This window comes from Ixodes scapularis, unplaced genomic scaffold, assembly GCF_016920785.2.
Source record: "Ixodes scapularis isolate PalLabHiFi unplaced genomic scaffold, ASM1692078v2 PGA_scaffold0__279_contigs__length_252992795, whole genome shotgun sequence".
Taxonomy (NCBI): domain Eukaryota; kingdom Metazoa; phylum Arthropoda; class Arachnida; order Ixodida; family Ixodidae; genus Ixodes; species Ixodes scapularis.
Window position 1 is genome coordinate 182,729,706 of NW_024609835.1, and position 19,441 is coordinate 182,749,146.

Consider the following 19,441-nt stretch of genomic DNA (forward strand, 5'->3'; position numbering starts at 1 on the left):
TCACACTCACTGGATCAGCTGGTCTATGGGCCGTTTCACCGTCACCCTGTTGCAGGCAAATAACAGGACCGCGATGACAGGCTTGTCCCCAGACTGACGACCGCCCGTGTCATTGGAAGGTTCGGAAAGCTCTGCAAAACAGGCCACACAGTGTTCTCAGTCACCCACTTACACCGACATAGTGTGGATTTGTTAGGAAGAAACCCTGTGCACGTGCAGTGCCAAACAGGTCGCACATGTCTAATCAAAGCGATTTAGACACAAGCAGAGTTTGAGGAGATACAAAAGAACTTCCGGACTCAAAGCATTGCCTGTTTATTCCAATCACGACGATCACATATGCATGCAAAATCTCAGAGTAGACTAGGTACACCCTTGGGTTCAATACTGCGTTCCCTAAACCAGTATAATTGGCTGTCTGGACGTATGAAGGACAGTAAACGCAAGGACAGGAGACAACCGCAAGTCCTTAAGTGCTGCTGCTCGCACCCAAGGGACCTTCAAAGCTGCTAATAGGAAGTTTCAGAAGAACTTTGTCAAAAATTTGTTTGGAGAGACTTGTGCAACGGGCTGTGGTTTGTCGGGGAGTTGCGTCCCGCGTCTCCTGCATGCCACTCTCTGCTGTTATCTTAGTTCTGAATTGAATAGCCAGACTGTATCCAGTGAAGAAGATGTCTTCACATAATGTCTGCCGACAGTATACCTAGAAGCACTTGTGTGTTCTCTAACACAGAATGTATTATACAGCCGGCCCCTAGCAGTTTCCACTTTTGCGCTCCTGTAACGAAACGCCGTCGCACGAGTACTGCGTCAGCGTTTAGCAAGAACTCATGTCATTGCTGATGGTACATGAGTCCCTGCTGAACCAGGGTGTCTAGCAAATTATTATTTTGAAATTCCCTGACTCTTCCAGGTTTTTTTTGATAATTTCAGGTGAAATTTTCTAACCATTGTAGAGTTGGTTAAATATATAAGACCATTAAAACACAAGGCATTGAGCACTGTGAGGATCATTTTGCACGGACTTAATCCAACTTGCATATTCTGAAATATTCGAGTTCGTCCAGTCCGGATTAATTAAACGAGCACTTCCTTCCCGCATACATCGTCAGTGAAGATGCCACTTCCAGAAACACTATGAAAACACGACGCTCAACCATACACGTCAATAACCGAATGGCAGCATGGCCGCCAGATGCACACTTTCGGATACTTTCAGCTTAAGGCTTGGATTGAATTGAATTGGGGTCTGCGGCTTTTCCATTTGCTAATAAATCTAGTAGCTCTAATTAGATCTAGCTTAGTGTCGCACCCTCAATGTAATGCAGTCCAAGGCTTAAGACTGGATTTGTCGGTCGTTCTCTTTCCATTAGGCAGCACACTCTACATCGGGTAAGCAAAGCCTGCGCTCCGCTCTAAGCAGAATTTATTGCCTACTTTTCTGCCCCCAAGTCCAAGTCTTTGCTCAGGACACTTGATGGCATTTCCGGCTCATTTTCTCTGACTCAGCTCGTGCTTTTAAACAATATCCCTGACAATTCACTGATTTTTCCCGGCAATTAAAATTTTCCTGACAATTCCCGGTAGCTAGACACCCTGTGAACGCTGAAACAGCATTTCCGTCCTGAGCAGTCGAACGCAAGTGCCAGCCCAACGCTGAAGCAACGCTGGTGTCTAATCTGTGCACCGTACTGGACCCTGGTAGGTGACTTAAAGTCCCAGCACTATGGCCTTGTGGAGGCTCATTTACACAGCAGTACTTCACTATGTTACACTGGCTGTGTTCCAAATCTTACTCAAATTAATCAAAATTACTCTAGCTTGTCTCATGGCTGATAACACAGACAGAGCAAAACTGCAAGCCAGTAGGTTTCCGAACACCAACGTACAAACCCTTTACTTTGGAGCGAGATTGAGTAAACTTTGCAACATGACCCAAGTGATAAAACCTTGAGTATTGGTGCCTCTGTACTTTGTACCTATTTCGTATGCCACATGCTTAGGGAGAAAAACACACACGAGACTTCCTTCATAAGGGATGACCAATCGTATGCGCCGAGAAACTGAGGGCGAGGAGACAAGAGCGCGAGGAGACGTAAGACGCCGAGTTCTGGCTGGCGTTTTGGCTCTTGCATTTGAATGCGTTCGACGAGCGCAGTGAACATAAAGGCAGCTAGCTTATTTTAACTATTTCAATTATTATAACCAGAGCTTGGCGTTGTGACGTTTCTGCGCGCTCTTGTCTCCTCTCTCTGTTTCTCAGCGCATAGAAACTACAGCATAGGTCTCAATCACAAGTCATGCATAAAACGTTGACATAGATGAGACAAATGCCCATGGTCCATAATCAGCTTACATTACTGCTATCAATGGAAATAAAACAAAGCAAACACAAAATCACATCTAGGCTGTGTGAACTTTCTCGAGATAAAAGATGCAGAAATAAATCCTGCGGCTTCATATTAACGCCGTCTGCCCATCCTATCTCGGCATTCAAGGTCGGCTGTCTCGGAGATTGTGTCAAAGGAGCAGCCCCAAGTGGGCCACCACGACGTATAATAAAGACTGCAGAGACGACCCAAGTAATATCCCATTAAAGCAGCTCATAACGAAAAAAAAAAGATAAACTTTAATAATAAAAGGGAACTTCTATAAAGATTGCATATCTTTGAGGTACCGTCCCTTATATAACTCAATTCTCACAATCCTTTGTTGCGAGTGGTTTCAATTTTTCCAACCCTCTCTTTATTTTCGTATGGTGGATGCTGGCAATTCAATGAAGTATCCTTCAGCTTTCTTTTTTAAAATCCACACCTCGTGCCAGTGCCCCATCATTTAGTCACAAAAACATTAATGATGCCAACCCCATCACCCAAAGTGCCGTCCTGCTTTCTGTAATAGCCATATTCAAAGTAGAACATAACAAATGACGAATTTCAGCAAAACAAATCAAACAGAACAATTTGGGAGCACTTGTTATTTATTTATTTATTTTATTTTATTTTCCTCAAAGGCCCCTGGAAGAAGGGGTATTACATGAGGTATTACATGTCACAATTGCTAATATAATGTGAAATCTTTCAAAAAACGAAAAATACACAACAGGCTATAATAAGCACAAACTGATCACACAACTTAAATTACTGCTTTGCAGAAGTGCTCATTCACTGGATACCATTTTCATGGCTGGGTACCAGCATTTGCAAAATTCGGTGTGCCTACCCTCAAAAAAAAATACAATATAAACAGGGCTTGGTGTTTTCAGATCAAACCATATGATCAAAACCGTATGATGAAACCATATGATGAAAACCAACGATCAAAACCATACGCCTTGCGTGACCTTACAACGCACTTCCTTATCGAGCCGTCGGCTACCTTCGGGACCGCCCTATGTTGTGCTGAGGGAGGTTGAACGATACACAGACTACAGGGGTTAACCTTTGCTCTTTATGGCCGATGCTTATGTGCCATGTCCACTCTCATATCGGATGGGGTTTGAATGGTTTCCATTGACCGAAATGTCTCACAACTTCACAGTGGACGAGAGCATTCTCACATTTTCTACCAAAGTTCATGACGAGATTCATGCACTGCAACCCCGATTTCGTATGTGGAGTATGCAGTGCTTCGAAGCCTGATACCGGTTGTGTTTTTGTGCTCACATTTGTCTGATTGGCAAACTTTAGCTACTGTAGTATTTCACCCCAACCTCTTGTCAGTTTCGAGCGTTAGGGCAGTCACTCAGACAGAACGGCATGCGTGGCAGTGGCACATGGCAAGAAGGTGTTTCCGGAACTGACAGTTAGAAACAGAAAACAATCAGATGCACTACTTCCTAAAAAAATCTTTCAAATTTTGCGCTTTTTTATTACAGCCATATAAACTAATTGTGATCTAGATGACCAGTGAGGTTAAAGATTTCTTGTTATCCATTTATTTTCATACATTTATTTGTTTATTTTCGTACTTATGAACGGCCAATGCCTTGGTAATGATACTCAGACTGTGATATATTACAAATTATAATAAAGATTATGTTAACACTTGGAAGACTGAATATTTGCCTCAGCTCTACTTGTTTGTTTGTCATTCATCACTGTCTTAATGTTGAACACACTAGTGTGACAAATAGAAGCACTAATTTATGAGCTTATCTTGTTACATGTGAGGTGCAATCACACAGTTTCAGGATTGTCATCTTCTTCATGTGGCAGCGACAAACTCCAGACGAGATCAGCGTACTACGCACAACCATCTTTTAATATATGCCTAGTATTAAAGGAAAAAAGGACCCCATACAGTCTTAGGTAGAATGGAGATACCAGACACATCAGTGGAAAAAAAAAACTGTAATCTCTGTTATGTAGAAATATTCACAAAACAAAAAAATTTACTTTCTAGATAAAAACTGAAAAAAGATCACCAAATATGGAAAAAAAAAACAAAAAAACCTGAAAACTTCAAACCTTGAATAAAAGTAAACCAGAGCAGTGTCATAACTTGTTTGCACTAAGGACATGTCAAGAGTCCCTTTTGTGAATGAATCATCTCATTCAAAGTAGATGTGACAAATGGGCCTCATCATTGTCCCCTTGAACTCCCACACTGACAAAAGTGACTTTCTGCAAGTGGTACAATGTTTGATTGATCCGTGAAAATATGTCAGCTGCAAGTCATCCCATCCCGCATTCTTGTGTGCCGCTAATGATCTCTTTATGTTGAGGACCTCTCTGGCTTACTGCGTGTCAGAACCTTTGAAGGCCGGCCTTTTCAAAGGGTCTAAACTAGGGTCGGCTACCTGTTGCTGCTGTGGACCAAATCGCCGCAAAGTGGAGAGTGGAGTCAGAAAGAGCCCGATGGAGAAACGGAGATTGAGAGAAAAAAAGGGGGGGGGGGGGGGGGGGGAGAGTCAGGCCAGAGAAATAACAGATAAGAAAAACTGTCACCTACTCAAAATGATATGCAAAGATGATCTCTTGATAACGGCACACATATGATTGCTTGAGCCCCTTCTCATAAGATATTAGGTGTTCAATAGTGCTTGCCAAGATGCAAACGCTCGCACTAGAACTCTAAACTGGAAGTCATAAAACATTTTTGAGGTGCTCATCTGTCAACCACAAGATCCCCATTTGACTTCACAGTCATCTGGAAAAAGCATGTTCACAGAAGTGGACACTTCATTCAAGGTTGCAGTGAGGTCTCATAAATTTGTAAATCTTCAATTTAGCCAGGCCAGCGAAAAACTTAACGAAGTCGTTTGCTGCAAATGCATTCTTCAGCTTACCGCATTTACTCGAGTAATAGCTGCGCTGTTTATGAAGAAAACCTGAGTGTTTGCTTTGCCGCGGAGCATGCAGATTGCCAATCACTGCTATCTACAGCATGAGTTCAGCTGTTTACAGGAGAGAAATAATGTTTTTGTGCGAAGATACCATCTGTGTTGATTGCATTTGTAGAGAGGATTGTGTTCTCGATATGGCTATTCGCCATGTTATTTATGTGCAACGCAATGATTGGCTGTATATGTGTTCTGTGGGAAAGCAGATGAAAAGGCCTTGTTCATAAATAGTGCAGCTATTACTGGAGTGAATATGGTATTGTCTGTTCGGGGATCAGCTGATCAGCGCACTCTATCTGGTAAATAGGATCAATTTGTTCACAATTAATATGGCTGATCTATTAGGTGTGGAACCAAACATACTATTTGACCTGCAGATTGTTGTGTGTGTCTTTGGAAAGGGGGGCATGATATCGCCTCGCAGGCCGGACCAGGCCCGCCGGTTGCTGACCCCTGGCCTGAGCGTTTGTTTCTCTAAGCACTCAGGGCATTAGCATTTCTATTATTGATTCCATTTTTGCTGTGTTCCAGTTGGTTATTACATGGACAACTCTGCTGACTGGCTGCTCTATCTAAATGAGTGGCAAAGCAGCCAAACAAAATCTAAGCGTGTCAAGTCCTTTGCAGAATATGTTGAGGAAGCAAGCAACTTACGTTTCTTCAGGTCACGTAGGTTGCCTAAGAGCTCTGCATTTGCACGAACTTGTTCTTGAAGCTTCTGTTCCAGCTGTTCTAGTTGGCTCTGAAGCTTTCCAGGGCGAAAAGCCTGAATGGTGTGAGAAGTGGGGAATAGTACCCAGGCCCGAAGTTAGGTCTCACGGCATGACTAGAAATTTTCTTGGAGGAGGAGGAGGGGGGCACTTTTTACAAAACAAATTCTAAAAGTATGTATGAAAAAATTAAGAGATGTGCAATTAACACACAGTGCTGACTTTTTTGCAACTCCATGTGCAGAACATTGTTTCTTACTAATGCTACCCAGCCCACCACCGTTATCTGCATGCTGCTGCTCCAGATCAATTTCCTAGGTTACCTTAGTCTACACAATAGCTCTACAGTTCCCCCAAACATCTTAATACTTGACTCTACACAAGATTACAACTACTAGGCAAGTACCGATTGCACAGCCGTTACAGGACCAATCTCAAATGTGAGACATTTCTTGTACCTCCAGAAGCTGCACGAGAAAGGGTAATATACAGATATGACTGGCACATGATATCATTGAGATTACTCCTCGTATGTTAAAGATTGTCATCAACTCCTTGAGGGCTATGAACAGCCTATACTCCGTTTCACCTTACGATAGAAAACAGAGGGTGCCATGAGCCATCGAAGCCAATCCAATGCCGTGCGTGTGTCATACGACCTTAGACAGTGGTGCAACGACGTGCAGGGCAGTTGGTCACGTGACATGTTCACAGTGCTGGACTGGCTGGGATGGCTCGCAGTCCATGCTCTGGTCTATCATAAGATGAAATTAAGTATAGTCTGCCTGTACTCCCCTAAGCATGTTTCAGAAAACCTTTATGTGTGAACTTGTAGCTCTGGTAGAAGATTCTGTTGTCTGTGTACTGATGTGATCCAAGCAAACAAGTTCCATGAAAACCCAAATTCAGTAACCGCGAACAATTTTGAAGAACTAAAGTTTCATCTTATGTCTCATCAAAGCAAAAAGCAAAAAAAAATATATATGGTGGTCTCTTGAGCCTTTATTTTAAAACCATTTGAGAAATCAAAACAGGCCTATGCAATCATGTCTCGTTAATGTGGACCCCATTAATATGGACAAAATTCCATATTAACGGAGTCCATCGTGGACAAAGCTTTTGCGACCAATCGTTCATCGTGCAATTTTGTCCCTTTAATATGAAAGCCCGCAGTTCAGACTATGGACAAGTATTTTGGGGATGAATTGGGCAGATACAGGCATTTTTGTCTTGTCATTATAAATGCCAGTACGCCACTTAAAAAAAAAATTCCCAAATTTTTTTGAGATATCAGTGAACCCAAGACGTCAGTGCACCCGGACGTTCATAGCAGGTTCAGCGATAAGAGCTGCGCACCAAAGGCCATTTCTGCTGTCTTTTACGCAGAATGGGTCATTACCATTGGCAGTCCATTGTTGATTGTGATTGTGTATGACCAACAACCGGGAACAAAGAACGAACCCCACAGGAGCTAGGTCACCTCACTGTAGAACTCATCACTGTTTGGGGATCGGGAGGCAAGCTTTGGACCCAGAAAACTAATTTCTCCTACACTCCATTCCACCTCAACTTGGCAAACGGCGGAGGCTACGTTCCAAGCGAGTCAATCAGCACATCGGAGGGAGACACGTGAACCACTAGGTGCGTGCAGTGCTGTCGAAGGCATGGGCGGCAGAGAGAAGAATGCCGCTTTTGTACAAATTTTGATTGCTAACTTTCTGGAGGGACAAAGCAACATCTGGGACACGTAAGGGAAGGTCTGGACATGAGGGAAGTTCCTCTTTCCCCTCTCCTCCAAATGCCTGGGTTATGCAAAAGCCATCTACGCCCTCGCCCCAATACTTTTGGTAAAGACTGTCACGGGCCGATTCGTGATTATGGACGACTCGCACTATGCACAATTTTTCTGGGAATGGATGCGTCTATATTAAGGAAACATGACTTAGTAATATACTGATGATTGTAAAAGGCGGTAAATGAATTGGGGCAGGGGACATAACCAAGGTCGTCTGTTGTATAAAATAGCAGTAATCAATGGGGTAAATTATCCCACCAGTCAATTAAATAAAGCTTTTTCTCTTTTCTGGAAGAAATAGTAACAGAGGTTGTGAGCTATAAAATTCATGGGCGAAAAGACCCAATCATTTCCCGTATTTCGCCTCCAAAAAATAAAGCCTCATGTTTACACCTTAAATATTATAAAGTATCAAATCCAAAAATGATGCATGTTACCTCTAGCCTGATGTTCACCCCTCAAATATTGTAAAATATCAAACCCAAAAATGAAGCAGCTAAATCTACTCTGTTTCAATTACCGCATTTTCCGGGTTATAGTCCGTGGACTATGCATGTTCAAAAGTTGAAATTTTACGCTGTGCGGACTATCTATCTATGCGTGCGGACTATACAGGACTTTTGTTTTTCAATATCATTGATTATGACGAGACGAGATCGATTTTGTGAATGAATGAGTATGTTAATGATGATTTATGTATATTATGGGTTTCTTTGTGAGCTAAAAAAGCAGACATTTGTCTAGGTGTGCCATCTATGAGAAGACTTTTGTGTCGACTAAGCAGCAGGTGCGAACTATGCACAGAGTGCAGACTATCCAAGTAAAAATTTTTATTTTTGACCCCAAATTTGTATCTGCGGACTATGGACCAGGTGCGGACTATAGTCCAGAAAACACGGTAAAATGCTGTGATCAACCCAAGGGTACTGACACATAAAAATTGGGTTGTGTGTATGTTTATACAGCCTAGAACTTGGTCTGCCTCACAGGGGCGACGAGTCTCCCAGCTGTAGATGAGAAATTTAGCCAGTGCGGTACAACCGCTAGCTTGGGGTCTTTAACGTGCATCATGCAGTAGTGATACACGACCGCACGCCGGTACGATGCTCATCCAGATCGAAACGGGCAGGGGTGGGGCTCGAACCCAAGATCCTTGGGTTCTGCAGCGCGAGCTTTCACTCCACGTGCTCCAAGCTGGTGTGCGCTAGACCACTCGGCCACCGATCCCCCCCTACTGACACATACCCATTGCACCAAAAGGCTATTTCGCTCATGCAGCCAAAACACACTTCAAAGCGACATAGCCGCACTCTAGCCTTAGCTCGACTATCACTAACATACAAAAGTATAGAAATCTGACCATGCGATGTTAGGGGAGAATAACAGAGGATGAAAACTGGACGTCCGGGGCTCCGTCCTCCATGTTATTCTCCTCTAACACCGTAACTTAACCAGCATGCTCCATTTCCACGAATGACCATGCACTTGCAGCCTTTTCACAATTGCCATCAAAGTAGATACTGTCTAACAAAAAGGATAATGTTTGGAAGTAAAAGGGTCGAACTGGTAAATTCTAGCTTGCTTTAAACAAAACATTGTGTTGTGTGTAATTAAAAAATTACAGAGAGTACAGAACCAGGAGCGAATGTGACTACAACAGCAAGACATTTATGAAGGGCAAAGTTAAATCTACTACAGATATCAAACAAAATTTAAGACATTAAACATAGCACCTAATAACCCAATACCTGCTCACTGTGGGCACTCAACAGGTGCTATAAGGTTCAAAAACAAAAACACAATATCCTTCAAACTATATACCCTCAAGATAAGCTTGAAACCTTCTTTGTAGCTTGGGCCACATACTTACTTCCCGATCTTGCACAATATCAAATTACTCTCAAAACTTGGAATGACCAACGTTCCACAAATATTGGTCATTACTTAACAATGCTTTCTGCTGATTTAATAGCAGGAACGAACTGAATGTACAGGGTGTGCGAGGTATTTGAGAGCAAAACGGTGGTTTTAGCACCAAAAAAAAAAAGATGTTTCAGGAATATACTAATCTATTTGCACGGAATTTGGTACTGATGTTTTCTTTTAGTATACTCAAAGTTCATTTGATAAAACCACTTTCAGCAGCAATGACTGAATCGATGTGGCTTTGAAAACGGCCGAGTGCCCTGATTAAGCGGTTTTTGCTGATGTTGGCCATAGTGTCCCCAATGGCAGCCTTTAAGGAATCCTTGGGGTTGTGGGGCTTTTTCTTAGTCTCTCTCTCGACAACGACCCAGACATAATAGTCGAAGGGGGTTTACATCTGGAGATATTGGAGGGCACCAGTTGTGGTTGAGGTGGTCGTGGAGGTTGTCAGCCAGCCAATCTTGGGCTGCGTGGCATGGAGCAGAGTCTTGTTGAAAAATCTGCAACCTCCTCTGGGCCACCCCTTCTATCCAATGTTTTACTACAGTTCCTAGGCTTCGACGTAAGCCTTTGAGTTGGCCCAAAGGCCCTATTCAAAGGAGCACGGCAGCATAACATCACTCTTGCTGCTCACAACAGCTAGGACCATCACAGGCGATGAGAACTTCCTCTGCAAGACCATAGGGACCTCACTGGGATACATACAAAGGTACCTGTCAGTCCTCCTGTCGGCCTTTTGGTCTTCATCAATGTTCTTGTGAGAAAAAACCCCAAAGCACGTCCGGTTCATTAGGGAGCTTGAGCTTGTTCAACAAGCGCTTAGACCGGATGACATGATTTTTCTTGGTGTCTTGGGATATAAAGTGGTATCTAAGGTCCTCATGCATCACAAGCCTGATAATGGACTCTACTGCTTGGCCACAGCTTTCGTTGACTTGCTGGCATCATCGTTCACAATGTCCTGCACCAGCTGGACAAACTCGGCCGTCCTGACGACATCTGACCGCTAGAGATGTCTTTTTCGCTTGGCCACGGATGCAACCTCCCTATCAGAATCCGAAAGCTGTTCTCTGACCTTGAAAACGGAAGGCCTTGATACATTCAAGAAGATGGCTATATCCAAATTTCTGTGCTTGGCAGCCAAGGCAACCAGGGCGGCACGCCTTTTCATTTCTTGCGTCAGACCACCGGAAGTTGCCATTTTTAAATTGATACACTGGATAGATGACATAGATGCAGTCGAAGGCGAAGTCATGTTTCCAGACAGATTTAAGAGTATAAAGTTTGTTCTCAAATATCTCGCGCACCCTGTACAGTTGAAGAAGCTATGAAAAAGTTTAAGCGAGCATGTGGCTCTGAAAGCACCCAGTGCTGTCTAAAAGCCCATTCACACACTTGCTGCTCCTTAGAACCGTCTGCCTTAAAACCTAGTACGACGAGAAAATACTAGGGAACCTGCATTACAGAGAGTCGCCAACTGCTCAAGTGAGGTCATGTGGTTTATGGGCTGCATTCACAATACGAGCTGACAGATGGTGACGACAGCAACGATCGTCTGCAAACGTCTCTGTCTTTCCACATGCTTCCCTTTTCGCCACGCAAAAAGGAAGCGCATGTGCAATTGCGACCTATCGCCGCAGGAGGTGTCTGCCACTAAATTGCAAATGCTCCCCACGGTTTGAGATGGATCCTCTCTTCAATCTAGGCTCTGTAGAAAATACTAGAGAGCCTGTATTACAGTGTACAACTGCTCGATCGGGGTGACGTGGTTCATGGGCTGCGTTTGCCATACGAGCTGCAAGGAGGTGCCGAAAGCATTGATTGTCTGCAAACGTCTCCGCCTTTTTGGGTACGCTTTCCTCCTTGCCACGCAAAAATTGCGGCGCATGTGCACCTGTAACCAGTCATTGCAGGAGGAACCGCCATTAAATTGCAAACGCTCCCCATGATTTTCAAACAAACCTTATCTACAGTTTAGGTACCCTAGAGAATAGAGTGGCAAGCTGGCGCCATCTGTGTGGAAACCCTAGAACCGCATTTTACTAGAGCAAAGGTTTTGCAGTATTCGAGAGATCAAATGTTTGTATAACCTACGAGAAATGGTTGTTATAAGGAGTATTCACTGGGTGCCATATTTGTGGGTGCTTTTTAGAGCGGATGCTCAGAACAAGCCCACATTAATTGGTTGCTAAGATCGGCAGTCTTGATGGTGTGAAATGCACGTTGCAAAAGAACAGTGGAAGCTCTCCATCAGCACGCGCTCAGCAGTCACACACAGCTATGGCCGCCAGTGAATACTTCCTATAACATTGACAAAAGTTTTTCGAGCTAAGAAGAAAGAATGATAAACAAAAAAAAAAAAGTGAAAGCCGCTTACAACTCCCTGTAACGCCGAATTAGAGCACAGCTCTTGAGGAGGAGGAGGGAAGGCAGACTTGTACCGTACGCATTACTAGTAATCAAATTACTTGTAATCGATTACTTTTTAGAGTAATTTTGTAATCAGTTGATTACTTTTATTAGGCAGTAATCACAAGAGTAATCTGATTCCTTTTTGAAGTAATAAAATTACTTGTAACCGTTACAATTTGTCCACGGGACTCCCCCCCCCCCGGGCACACGCCTTTTTTTGTATTAAATGACAAAAATAAAATTCGCTTTATTTTCCGAACAGGAAAAAATAAAGATTTTCGCGGAGCTGTAGGAAACGAGGTCAATCTCTTTCTATGTGCAGTTTCTGTGGAATGTCCGTTTTTTTTTTTTTTTTTTTTTTTCCGAGCTGGGACTGGGAGTGGGAAGCGCCAGGGAAGCCACAGTGCGTGACAAAGGCCATTCAGGGCGAAGTTTGAGGAAGCAGAATGTAGCTTTGTGAGTCCTTCGTTCAAACTAGCCCCCTCACGCACACACACACAGAAATAAAATAAATAAAAAAATCCTGCTTAGGGTACCTACTCGCTGCTTGTAGGAGAACCAGAACCGAAGAATGCCTAAAGCGGATGCAAAATATAACAAAGGCAGTTGAAATATTTCCCCATTTCCCCTGCGTGGTCTTTGTGCCAAGCAATGTTTCGAGTTGAGAAGTGATCGGGCGATGTCTTCCGCTAATGGATACTACACATGATCCGTTTCAAATCCTGGAGCTGCTGCTCTTTTGTATAACATGCGAGCTCATCCACATGTGAATAATAAAATGAGCGACGCAAACTTTGAGCGACAACCCTTGCTCAAGCTTAACAAGATCTAGAACCCCCTCCACTCCACCCCCCCCCCCCCCACACACACACACGCACACACACTGGTGAACGCCCAAATCATTAAATGTCTTCAAACGAATTCTATGCTTGTGTCCGCATTGTGAAGGTGCAACGACCACGAAGAGGGAGCCAGTTTTTCTTCTTCAATACGTGTGCAAATGTGAAATATACGTTGGAAGTAGTTCATTGTAATGAGCGCTAAAGATGTGTCTTCACACAATAAAGTAATCGGAAAAGTAACGATTACTTCTTTAAGTAATGTCCAATTACTTTTGCCGTCGAGTAATCAAGTAATCTAATCGAATACTTTTTAGCCAAGAGTAAAAGTAATTGTAATCGATTACTTTTTTTTAGTAACGTGTACAAGACTGAGGGAAGGGCACTGGGGGGGGGGTTAAACTAACCAGGGGGGGGGGGGGGGTCACGTGACCTTGGGTGTCACGTGACCCCCAATGCCGATGATGTCATCACTGACGTCACTGATGACGTCATCAGTAACGATGACGATGCGGGTACCGATGACGTCATTAGTGACGTCACTGATGACTTCACCAGCGATGATGACGATGACGATGCGAATGTCGGTGACGTCGCTGATGACGTCATCAGTGGTGATGACGATGACGATGCGGATGCCGGTGACGACATCAGTGACGTCACTGATGACGTCATCAGTGATGATGACGATGACGATGCGGATGTCTGTAACAGCATCAGTGATGATGACGATGACGATGCGGATGTTGGTGACGTCATCAGTGATGATGACGATGACAATGTGGATGCCGGTGACGTCATCAGTGATGATGACGATGACGATGTGGATGCCGGTGACGTCATCAGTGACGATGACTTCATCGGGGGTCACGCGACATCGGCGGGGGTCACGTGACCTCGAGGAGGGGGTCACGTGACCTCAGGGGAGCCACGTGACTTAGGGGGGTCACGTGCCCCCCACGAGGTCACGTGACCCCGGTGGGGGGCTCGCGCGGTGCATCATGGGACATTTCCCATGATGCACCGAGCGGTTACGCCGATGGCGACGGCGACGCCGCTCAAGCCGGAAACGGGCCCCTAAGAGCTGCGCTCTAAAATAGGAAATATAGGTAATATTCACTGAGCCTGCAGGTTCGATTTTGCCAGGGAGCGCCACCGTCGAGCCGCCATCTTCAGGATTGTGTTGTTATTGTTATTTTTTTTCCTTCTCTCTTTTTGTGGCTTTGGAGGACAGTTTGGCTGACTTGGGTAGGCGATCGGCTGTTAATCGTGTATTAATTTGAAGAGAGAAGCAGAAGAAAAAAAAAGATCTCTCTCGGGGACCAGTCTGTTTTAATTTACTTGCCGTTGCCAAAAGCCGCAAGTATGCGTTTGAGCGACGGTGAAGTGTGCAGTTGTAGGGTGCTCTAACCACAACATGGAAAAAGCCGATCGAAGAAAACTTTGCGGAGGTGGGGTTTTTCCTCATCCCAAAAGTGGTGATATAACCAGTCTTCAAGGAGAAGGGCTACTCGGTAATGAAAAATGCTCTGCATTTTTCATGAATAGGGCAGACGATGAACTGCGCTTTATGTTTCTGCACATGAACGAAAACACCGTAGGCACGAAGTACGACGTGGAGGCAACAGAGCAGCACAGTCACATGGCCAAAGTTGCAAGAACCCGCTAACACTGTGCTGCAAAAGCACAGAAAATAAAAATAACCTCAAGTTTCACCCATAACAGCCCTTTAAAGTTGTAATACCTTGCTAAACCACGCTGAAGGGTCCGGCCACCAGACGACAGCTATGTGGGATGGAAAGAGACCTCGAAAATGGCGAACGTGGTGGGCGATGTTAGTGCACCTAGCGAGCGACGTCAAATAAATGCCATCTATACGGGACTGCCAATTGTTCCAAGGCTACCCGAGAGGTGGTGCCAGTGCGTTTTGTTTGCCGTAAAAGATTTAGAGGTTCGAAGGTGCACAGTCCTAAAATGTTGCAAGTGTATGAATGGGCCTTTAGAGAGGAAGGCTGAACTATAACGAGGTTAGGGTGCACACTAGCATCATTTCAGCAGCTGTTCGCTGTTTGTTGTCACCCCCAGCTCAGACAGCCAAGTGTTGCCGATTTGGTGCCGATTTTGGTGCTTACTTCGGACGAAGCTTGTGTTATCCAACAACGACCAAATGGGGAGAGCGAACGACCAAATAGAAAGAGCTAACAGGGAAGCCCGATCCAATTCGGTCGCCCTGTGGAGCATTCGACGTGTGAACAATCCGGAACGAGACGCTGTCGGATAAGGAACTGGTGGCGCAGTGTAATGCCGCACGTTCGTATAATATTGGGGCAGATACCAATGTTAACCCAACGTCATTTGATCGGTCAGGTGGGCAGTGATGACAAAGAGCAAACAGTTGCTGAAATTACTCTCGTGCGCACTATTGCCTCATTATAGTTTGACTTTCTTAAGGGGTGTCCAAACAGGATACTACAAAACGCATGAGTCCGACAAATTGTGCGGCGCTCCGCTTCCGGGGGGAAACCTCCCACCGTCAAATCTCCCCCTCGCTACCTCCACGGCGGCCTTGCTCTGCTGATCACGTGGGTCCGGAGAGCCACTCACACGCTCTGTTGGCTGTCGGTAAATTGCTCAAGTCCTCCACCGCTTTGGCAGTCCCGAAAACGGGAAAGGAACTCAAGTGTGAGAGGGCAAGCCAGACGAGCGCGCGTCGTGTCCGAGGTCGTGTCATCTTCCAGCAGTTCTGTGGATTGGATCGGATTCCCGCGGCTCTTGTTCCAAACATACCTCGTATAGACAAACAAACCTGGTTGGTTTAGAGTTTAATACAATAAATGATATATTTTAAGTTCTCAGTGTTTCTACATACAACTAAAAATCTCACTCTTCCGCATTGCACTTTATATATATATATTTTTTTTTTTTTTTTTTTCAAGCTTTGAACGTGGATTTTGACAAAGAAAGCTGAGTTGTGTAACGAACGACCTTCGCGGCCGCACCTGGACGCGGAACGCCACCCCTTTTCCTACATTCCCGAGGACGCGCCGCTCGCTGACAATCTCACGCCGGGATTATTTTCCCCGCTGCCCAGGTACCGTCGACAAAAGAGCAAGACAAGCCGTTGTCGATACCGGCTCAAGCTAGGTGCTGAAACGGAAATGCGTTCTCCTCGAGGCGTCCAAGCAGGAACCAACGGCAACGGTGATCCCTGCTAAGCCGAAAGAGGGAGATAAGCCGTGAACAGGAACTGCCCGGATATCGGTGTCCAAGGTCTTCTCCGTACCGACTAAGGAGGGGGACGGTACCCTCCGGGCGTTCGTGCTCTCTTAGAGTCAACAAAACGATTAACCTGTGTGTCCGTTTGGGCGTGCTCATTGGCGGTGCCCGGACGTTTGGGGATGAGCTTCTCGGTGTCACCTCGGCCTAGATTCCAGGAGCAAGGCCAAATCTCAAGCGTCACTGAAGAAACGGCTGCCACTACAAGCCTTGAGGAACCGGAAGAGCACTTATCCTCTGTGTGTGCTTGTGCGGGCGAGTGGGCGGTTCCTGACCAGTTGGGGAACGGTGTCCTGGCCTAGGGACGTAGGGAAGGGGGACCTTATAAAAAGAGTGGTTTTACGCGCTCTTTGTGTGTTCTCACGTTGTTCTCATGCCGAACGGCAGACTGTACATAGTATGTAAATAAACAGTTTGAGAAGAGACACCCTGGCTCGCTACCAGCTCTGCCCGATGTCCTTGGCGACGCATGGCTCCAGCGGAGATCGACTACGTGGACAAGCCCTGAGTCTTTACAGTTGGGGTGGCTGAAACGCGCACTTCGATGAAGGAATCTCCCAAATCCACCTGAAGCCGGACCTCTTTTTCCTTCCTGCCGAAGTGACGGCAATAGCAAGGTCGGCGACTTCGTGAGCCGTGGGAGATAGACAGGCGTAAACATTGGCAGGTGGCGTGTGATGTCAAGTCTGATGAGCACCGATGTCAAAGAAAAGTGGAGGAGGCGAGAAGGAAAGTCGTGAATTTGGCTTGGCCGGTGTGCAAACAGATATTCGACCAACGACTACCGGACACTTCAATTTTGCCAATTTTCGCAGGAGTCGTGTGGCCTGACGATTTATGCAGTAGCCTATGTTAGCGCCACCATTACCGTGATGGACATCGCGCCTTTTTTTTTCAATATCTGCCATATTGTTTTTATCGAGTCCATCAAGGCGGTCGGATGGGCATCCGGCTCGCACCCAAGTTTCCGAGTTTGTACCCAATGTATGTTTTAATTGTTCCCAAATAAACCATCCAGTTTTTCTATTACACCTTTTTGGACAGGCCTTTAGACAGCGATAGGTGCTTTTGAAGCAACGTGCTCACTTCGCCTTTGTCATACTTTTCTTAATTACACATTCAGATATCAGCAGTGAACTGATGCAGGTTTTTGCTGAAAAACATGCTACCCAGGCATGACGATCTGCAGCAGTTCATAACGGTAACACCATTAATAGCTCCCGAAAGTCGGCATACATGAATAACTAAGGCACACATGACATGTATTGCTACTGCATTCCATTTCAAGGAATTTTCCTTCAGTAGGCATGAATGAAAAGCTTCTGTGGTGCATAGTTTCAAAGACTATGAGATATAGGACAAAATCACAGACGACATGGAACTGGAGATTTAAGTTAATGTGGGCACAATTGACTGCAGCTTATTCAACTCAACTATTACTTTCCACTGTGATGATACTTCTCGTGATTTTTAAATCCCCCACTGTACGGCTAGAAAAAGTTTTTACAGTAACAAGCTAGAAGCAAAACATGCTCACCACTCGATACCGTGTGAGCAAATATGGAGAAAGGCGTGTACGTACCTTGCTGGCCAATGGTCTTTGCAGAAAAAGATGATATGTTACTCCTGCCCATGTTATTAATGCCAGTGAAACAAATAAAACGAAGTTTCTTTTACGCATTGCAACATAGCAATCTTTTCCAGGTCATAGCTGAAAATAGAAACGGAATACAACGTAAGAGACGGGAACAGTAAAAGAGACAGTAAAGTCTGACGCGTATCCGAAGTCCTCAGTTTCCTGCTGTTCAGGAAAGAAACGTATCAAGGATCACTGGCGGTTGTTAGTGTATTCAGACTTGGTCCGATACCTGCTCACGCGAGGAAATGTGAAACCATGTGGTCATCGATAGCGAAGGAAAGAGCGAAACAAATTAAACAACGTAAAAAGTCTGATGTCTACGCCCGCGTGTGATCAATAGCGATACATGAAACATGAAATGCGGGGAAGAAACAGACGCAAAAACTACGAGGCGGGCGAGATCAATCAAACAAGCGTCCAATACGAATGACAGCTGTGCACATTGGGTGAGAAAAACTACAGCTGATCCGATTTCGAGCGAAAAAAGAAAGCGTTGTTTCACAACACGTACGATGCCGGTCGCGATCGTAGGATGACGTTCAAGGGCATTGGGAAATAGCCGCCACGAACAACTGCTGCGAATGAGCATGCCTGGGTATGCTAAAGCACGCGTATGACCCTTCTACCCGGTCCAATGGATCGCATGATTGGGGATCGGGACATTTTCCGGCAGCCGCGCTAGGTAAATAGAGCCATTTCCTACGCGGCTTCCCTACATGTGCAAGCTTACCGATACTTGGCGCCGCGGTGTCCCTCACCTCAGATCAGCAGGGAGAGGCCACCTCAAGCAGCGGTGGACGTTTTCGTGTGCTTCATCACAAAAACGGTGCTTTTTTTGTCACGCATTAACTCGCAAAACCATCCCGAGAATAAGACGGGTTAAAAAAAAAAGAAACCAGCTTCGTGAGCTGTCTACTTCGGCGAAACCATAATGACGAGTACCGCCCCCTACAACACGTCGATAGAGGGACGGATGGGACCACAGGGTTCGCCGACGAAGCAGAACATTTCCCGTTTTTGGCGGCGAGGCTGTCTCCGAATCGAAACTGGGAGAATGCGATGTGATTTCTCGCTTCCAGTGCGTTTTCCGTATTGTTCGCCTCGTTATAAAAATACTACCTTTGTACCTTTTCAAGTTTTATCTTGGGGTTAAGAGATCGCTAAATTAGTTTTGAATCTGTGTGCCATAGGGTTCCATATTTATTTTTTTTTTTTTTTTTTTTTTCTTGCTTCATTCTACTCATTCAGAATTGGGCAGTTTCGGAAGCTGCGGCTCAGTAGGGTAACATGGCGCTTTAAATAAATGTAAAATATGAGTTTCCCAAGTTCTGACACGTAATTTACCACACAAATTTGTCTAGATAATATATATATATATATATATATATATATATATATATATATATATTAGTATTGAAGTATCTGTATTTATATTGGTATCATTTTTTATTTACCTTTGAAGAGTCAGTTTACTACAAAACATTGGCGTAGCCAGGAATT

General features: G+C 44.8%; 1 protein-coding gene across 2 annotated transcripts in view; it reads right to left on the minus strand.

Annotated features, from left to right (window-relative positions):
* LOC8033489 (alpha-1,3-mannosyl-glycoprotein 2-beta-N-acetylglucosaminyltransferase) overlaps window positions 1–18,924 on the minus strand; it is a 54,942-nt gene extending 36,018 nt beyond the window's left edge. The window contains exons 1-4 of one of the 2 annotated variants that reach the window (XM_029971036.4): window positions 18,700–18,924; window positions 17,885–18,013; window positions 5,999–6,110; window positions 11–131 (exon numbers count right to left, since the gene is read on the minus strand). In XM_029971036.4, coding sequence (XP_029826896.3) covers window positions 11–131; window positions 5,999–6,110; window positions 17,885–17,983 — 332 coding nt within the window. In that variant the 5' untranslated portion in view covers window positions 17,984–18,013; window positions 18,700–18,924. Of the gene's footprint in view, window positions 1–10; window positions 132–5,998; window positions 6,111–17,884; window positions 18,014–18,671 lie in introns of both variants that reach the window. The other variant, XM_029971037.4, reaches the window with a different exon arrangement.
* Window positions 18,925–19,441: the final 517 nt, after the last annotated feature.